The sequence below is a fragment of the Aedes aegypti genome, unplaced genomic scaffold (genome assembly GCF_002204515.2).
Source record: "Aedes aegypti strain LVP_AGWG unplaced genomic scaffold, AaegL5.0 Primary Assembly AGWG_AaegL5_hic_scaff_53_655_1694_PBJ_arrow, whole genome shotgun sequence".
In the NCBI taxonomy this organism is placed as follows: domain Eukaryota; kingdom Metazoa; phylum Arthropoda; class Insecta; order Diptera; family Culicidae; genus Aedes; species Aedes aegypti.
In genome coordinates, this window is record NW_018736211.1 from 69,810 (window position 1) to 76,717 (window position 6,908).

The following is a 6,908-nucleotide window of genomic DNA, read 5'->3' on the forward strand; positions in this document are numbered from 1 at the left end:
CACCAGTACACTACCCCAACCGGGAGCATCATGACAGCTGCAGTACAAGCAATGTACCGAAAAATTTTGGTCCGTGTACTGTAAACTCGATGGAATCATGGAAGGTGCTTCGAAATAGGGCGTAAATTTATTATGCTGATGAAATTAAAAAAAGTTCAATTTTGGTTTGCATTTGTAATATCATTTTAACACAAACTGTGATTCTTTTTATGGCTCGCTAGTGGGGTTTGAATAAGATGTGATGTGCCCGAATGCTAAGCTCCTTAGGATAACGCCGGTGCTTTTGAAATTATTTTAAAACACTTCTCGCATAACTTCTGATCTCGCCCTAAAATTGATGGTGCTCGTTGTTTCTGAGCATTTTTTACACATTATTCAACAACGCTATGGTGAAGAAATGATCATTCCCTAGCTCACTTTTGGTTAGGATGTTATTCATTCATTTGTCAGAACAACGAGCTGACACACATGGTTTACAATGGCTCTTTCAGGCTTATCCCAGATTATGCAGACTTTGGTCATCCAAAACAAGGCAATATTGTCTGCGTTCTTATTTAATACAGTCAACTCTTCTAGCTTGTTAAGATTAGGTATCCGATTATAGAACACAAAAACCAGTGCAATCTAAGGGACATCGAGATAGCCATGATAACCACTTTTACTATGGTTATCCAACTCGATATAGAGATACGGAATATCGAGTAAAAGAGAGTCGACTGTATTTATGATTATCAATGATTTATGGCAATTGACTCTAGTTATCAGCTTGAATTATATTTACTTATACGTGCACATTAGCTCACTTTCTTGTAGGGATCTATCGATCTGACAGTTTGACTTGGGTCGTTTAATATTGCAGTTTGCTCTTGGTAGCTCCAATCAGCGATTTTTGTGCGGAACAATCCAACATAGCTGGTTCGACTCGGTAAAGATACTGTGGAAAGTACTGTTAATAAAAATATTGCAAATATCGTGGCCGTCTAGGGTCGCATAGGAAACTAACATTTGTTTTAACTTTTTCGACTTTCAAAAATGTATTATAAAGAAACAAACGAATTTGAAAGGAAAATAATATCTTTTTCCAGATGCCCAATTTCCACTTACAATTTATCGATACAATTGAGTAGCTCTTGTTGCGCCTTCGGAGCGGCAATCTTCCATTTTTATAGTTGTTTTTTTTAATAGATTTCAGTGCTAGTAATGGACCCCTTAGCAGCTGAGATTCATTCTGACGCTTTTCTGCAATTATCTTGTATGATATTCGATTGTGCAGCCTCTTCAATAAGTTCCATGTATTTATTCATATTGCGCTTTTGAGGCACACAAAACATTCGATTTAGCCCGTGAAATACTCCTTTGGAAAACTTGTTGTCCTTATGCCTATTATGGACCCTACCGGGTTCAAATTTCGTTTCTATTATGACCCTCCATTTGATCCCATGTTTCCGCTGCTGACGACGTGCCAATATGGACCCATCTGGAAATGCCTATTATGGACCCTCTTGCGTGGTTTAATTACAAAACTGTTTAAATTTCTGTATTTATGCACCTAAGACTAAAATTTTGCCTGAAACTGCTGACTAATAATGCAAATGAAGTTCCCCGGTGAATTTCATAGTAAAGGTTGCTTTGAGTGATTATTGTTTAGGGGTCCTTAATACGCAAGGTCCATAACCGGTATCGACTCCCTATCTTTCGCCAGAATAGCAAGAATGATACTTAGAAGCTTTTTGCCAAAAGAATATCAAATACTAACGAAAAAGTTGTTTTAATTTTGAGAAGAAAAATACACATCGCATGTAATAAACTATTGCATGTATACGCAACGAGGTACGTTTACCGTTCGTTTTGTTAGTGTTAGTGTGCTCACAACGCTGTTAGACATCCCGTTGGTTAGCATTTTGCTGCCAGCTTGGCCGCGTTTGACTTGCCGCGTGTGAGATTGATGTTAGCGAGCTTTGGTTCGTGTGGCAATCAATTACACCCCTGCTTTCCAGTGTAATTTATAATATTTCGGCCCGCGCCTTCTACTTAGAGCATCAATGCGACTTACAAACATCAGTCTTAACGCAGAACCAATAAAAAACGAAACTAATTACTTTGCGAAATACCTAATCAGCATTCTCATGGACTTATTTTCCGCAAAACGAAACTTATAAGCCATATAATCTTTTCCGAACAAATTTGTGCTGTTTGGTTAATTTGGTGAAAAAACTTGGTGCTTTTATTGAATTTATGTCATTAGGAGAATAAATATAAACTCGCCCTTATTTCATATCATTTCCACTCGTTGTTATGCATCCGTTCAGAACGAAACAAAATCCCGATCTGCCATATGAAAAATCGTGCCAGCAGCGGTGGACGGCCCATTGTTACATTGCAAGTAGTACGTGAAAATTGCTTATCTGTCACTTCGCGGGGGGGTTGACTTACCCTACTTTTAATGGGTGGGGTAAGTGGATCAAGTATTATTTCATTTATTGGCAGACTGCTTACGAGAATTTTAATAAGTTTCAATATTCGCAAATGTTATTTTCCTTATTTTTTTCATTCCCAGCTTAAATTGTCAATTATATATATAATTTGAATTAACCACTTCAATTTTTTTTTAACCTTTTTGGTATAAAAAAGTGTATAAAAGAATAATTAATTTCAAAATTTATCTAAGCTGAATTGCAAAACAGCAAAATTATACTAATTTCCAATTGAAGCATATTTTAGTACCTTATTGACCAATAAAATTGTTGCAGAACATAAGATACAAATATATTCATAAATAGAATAAAGGATTTCAGTTTGTTATTCAAAAGTAATGTAACTAATATTTTTTAAACTACTAGTGTTTTTCGAAAATTTCGTTGGAAATTCTACAATACTTCTGTTTAATTTTTGTGTGTAAATGGATGATTTTCTCCAAATTATTATAGTTTACAATGTTTTTTTTTTGTTCGAATAAGTGTAACTAATGCATACATATTTTTCATTATATTTTGTTTAGAAAAAAGATAATTTTTAATTTTAAGTATTAATATGCAACAATTAGCACTTATACAAGATCGAGATTAATATCATTTTTACTATACACATTACACCACATTTGTTTTGAGAACAGATATTTTTATTTGATCCACTTACCCACCATGGTGGGCAGGGATCATTTGCGCAAATTTTTAGTGCCTCATACTCAAATACATAACAATCAGAAAAATCGAAATAAACGACGATTTGAAGTATATTTAGTACCTCATTTGTATCGTAGAAAAAAGTTTGAATCCTATTCACGTTAGATGTACATAACAATGAAAGTTGACTATCGATTTTTTGTCCATTACCCCACGGTACTTACTTACTCGACCAGGAGCTTTCGAATGAGCATAAATTTAACATTTAAGACAAGGTAAATAGTGGGCCGTCTCGCGAGAATTCTCGAAACTTATTCAATAGTCTCAAGTCAAAAAGTGAATAAAACTTACTTTTGATCTACGTGTTCGCAGGCGAAATTCCACATGTTCCGCTCCTACCAACTGATTTTTCACTTTTAAACGTTTAATTCCGAATTTACAAAACGACAAGTAAGATTCTCACTTTCGCAACCTAACCACTACTTTCGCCGCCCGCTGTATAGACAAAATGACTTAACCACGAATCAAAACAAAACACTACTTGAGCCGATTTTACACTGGAAAAAACGTCGAAAGTAACTGTATGAAACGGCTTATCATTTTGTTATATTATTTTGTTGAAATAATAAAAACTACCTAGTTTTTGAACGCGATCTTGATTGTATGCAAATTTAAGGATGTACACGGCGAAAAAATGTTAAAAAAGTGATTCATTTAAAAAGTTTTAGAAGACAGGTTGTGATTCTTCTCAATTAGTTTTCAAAACCGTTTGAAATTATTTATACGTCTTTTTGAAAAAGTAATCGAGAATTGCTCCAAGTCACTAAAAAAGTGACTTGCTACCAGCCCTGGATTTATGATAAACTCGCCGGTTGATTCAATCAATCGATGTTTCAAACAAATTACATTGACACTAAACGCTACAAAACCTTCGAAGATTTAATTTTTCAAATATTTTTGAATATTCATAAGGCGTTTTAGGGGACGGACCTGGTGTAGTGTTAGAACACTCGCCTCTCACGCCGAGGACCTGGGATCGAATCCCATCCCCACATAGTCACATATGACGTAAAAAGTTATAGTGACGACTTCCTTCGGAAGGGAAGTAAGCCGTTGTCCCGAGATGAACTAGCCTAGGGCTAAAAATCTCGTTAATAAAGTCAAACCAATCAACCAAGGACGTTTTAGGTACAAAACCAAGACAATGTATAAGTAATGAACAACCTACCTCTTCACGCTTCCTCGGCAGTCTCCATCGCCTCCCCTCTCGTCCTCCTCCTTCGCCGCATGATGGTGATCGTTGACGCCCCGCTTGAATCACCGCTCCTCCGTATTGGGCGAAATCTCATCGAGTTTCTGTCCACCTCATCACCACCACTTCCGCTTCCTTCCTTCGGTTCCAGTAGTTTGGCGCGCTTCTTCGCAGTTCCATGGTCTTTTCCACCGCCAGATGATGCCTTGACTGGGGAAGCTGCCTCGGCTTCGTGGAGAATCCTTCTTCGGTACGGCGGCCCTAGCCGGGATCTTCTTTGCTAGGGGGGAACTTTTGACGATGACTTTCGGGGAAGCCGCCTTGGCCACTGGGGAACTTTTGACAACGGCTTTAACGGGGGAAGCAACCTTGACGGTGCAGCTACTATGACGACTTCCTCTTCTTCGAATTCACCAAAGTACTTCTTGGGTTTGATTTTCCGCCCGGAGCGCGACACCGGTTCGGAGCTAAGCAAGTCCTCAACGGGTTTGCTACGGCGACTGTTGGTGTTTGGGCTTCTCCACTGGAGGAGAGGATGGAGCCGGGGCAGCCATCGATCTTCCTCGCTGGAAGGAGTTTTAGCTGGAGGCTTGTCTTCCTTCACTGGGGACTTGGCCGCTTCCGGAGCGGCCAATGATTGCCTCGCCTTGAAGTTTTCACGGGCAATTCTTCTTCCACTTCAAGTGGATCGACGACCGTTTTGGAGAGCCTTGACCGGGGACTTTGCCGCTTGTTTATCTTTCCTGGGAGATTTTACCTCCCGGACTTGAGGGAAACGCCAATGGGTCGTCCTGTTCGACGATTTCCAGCGAAGCGTCGATTTTCCCCTCGAGGAGTTTTTGGCTCGATCTTTACTTCCTTAGGTTCTGGTTCCGGTGCCTTTTTCGGCGCTGCCAGGGATCTTCCCTTTCCTGGGGTCTTCGGTGAACAACTTCCTCTTTCTCGAGGCCAACCGCGCCAGAGATTTGCGTGCCATTGATGGCTTTTCCGGGACTTCCTTCTTAGGACTTGCCACGACCACGTCCTCGAATTCCTTCAGATGGGCAGGAATCTTAATTTTGCGACCCGTGCGGAGATTCCGGACCTGCCGGCGTTTCTTTCTGGTTCGGCCTTTTGGCGGATTTCTTCGGGTTTCCGGCGCGGGTTTGTCCCTTCTTCGGTGTATCCGTGTCTGTTCTGCTGAGTTCTTAACCGCCGACTTGAGCAGAGTCTTACGTGCAGACTTCTTGGCCACTTCCGGTTCCGGAGATTCATCCCTGGTCACAACCGTCATAGTCTTACGAGACGATCTCTGCGTTGGCTCCGGTTCTTCCTCTCTTGCCTCTTGCTTGTTCAACGTTTTGGCGGACTTCTTCACCACTTCCCCAGCCGGTTCTCCGTTCCTCTTCGGGGAAGATTCCTCCGGCTGATTCTTAAGTAACGTTTTTCGGGCAGACTTCTTCACAGCCTCCGGAACCTCTTTCCGCTTGGGGACACCTCGTCCAGGGACGCCATTCGCTTCGCATCCGGAGAATCGTCGAAATGGGCCGGACGCTTCACTTTCCGACCGGATTTCGTCGCCCGGCCTAACTCCCGCCGCCATCTTTCAAAGGAGTTTTCGTTTCAACCACTCCTGCCGGCCAAATTCCAGTTCAAACCGCGCAAAAGAAATAAACAAACATAAGAATCATTGATTAGCAATCAGCAACACTATTTTCCGAGCAAGCGTCTGATTTTTTTCCGCACCAAAGCCAGCAATAAAAATTGCGTCTCCTTACCTCCACGATTCATGCTTAATCGCTGCTCAATAGGACCAACTTAAAAACCCAAATTTAACCTTCAAACACTGCACTTATCAAATCACTTTTATCACTTCTCACTTCCCAACAGCCGGAAGAAACCACTTAACGCACTTTTTTCGCGGAAATCGCAGGAAAAACAATGAATATCCCCCTAAAAAAAATAACACTTCCCGCACTTGAACGCGACGACCTTTTTTCTGTTACACGGACGGACTTCTTGATGCTGTTGCTGTTGTTCGTTTGTTTTTCGACTGTCGGCGGCCAGCGCTTTTTGAAAAGGACAGCCGAAGCGAGTGTTTCGCGGAACGGCCGCCAGCGGCGAATGGTGGCGCTGTAGAGCGTGCAGTCGTCGGTGTTAGCCCCGCACAGTAATCCGAAACTACTCAGATATGCACGCATTTTTGATAAAGGGCCCATTTACAACATTCACATACACGGTCGTTTGCGAATACCCTTTAATGGGTAAAAAAATACTCATTTTGGAATAGCACCAATATCTGTCAGAAAGCGGGTAAATTCAGAAATGTAAAAAGGGTAAATAAACCCATTACAGTAAAGCAACTGTAGTTTAAAAATGGGTGTTTAAAACTCATTTATGGGTGAAAAATAGTTGGAAATCATGTATAGTAATTTGAAGCAGCTGTGCGACGCAGTATACGAATGGATATGTTACAATGGTAGTTTATTGTTTGTAGGTTTTACTTTTAGTATACAACGTGTTTACCGATGAAAGCACTTCACTGGTAAGTTGTG

At 40.8% G+C, this 6,908-nt stretch overlaps 1 protein-coding gene across 1 annotated transcript; it reads right to left on the reverse strand.

Moving 5' to 3' along the window:
- Window positions 1-5,233: 5,233 nt before the first annotated feature.
- On the reverse strand, window positions 5,234-6,456 carry LOC110681181. The gene is made up of 2 exons (XM_021856957.1): window positions 6,132-6,456; window positions 5,234-5,986 (listed from the first exon to the last, which is right to left on the reverse strand). The coding sequence occupies exon 2, from the start codon at window positions 5,954-5,956 to the stop codon at window positions 5,234-5,236; it is 723 nt and encodes a 240-aa protein (XP_021712649.1). The 5' UTR covers window positions 5,957-5,986; window positions 6,132-6,456.
- Window positions 6,457-6,908: the final 452 nt, after the last annotated feature.

Excerpts from the sequence above, each read along its gene's own strand:
- LOC110681181 (XM_021856957.1), bottom strand. The coding sequence starts at position 5,956 with ATGGCGGCGGGAGTTAGGCCGGGCGACGAAATCCGGTCGGAAAGTGAA.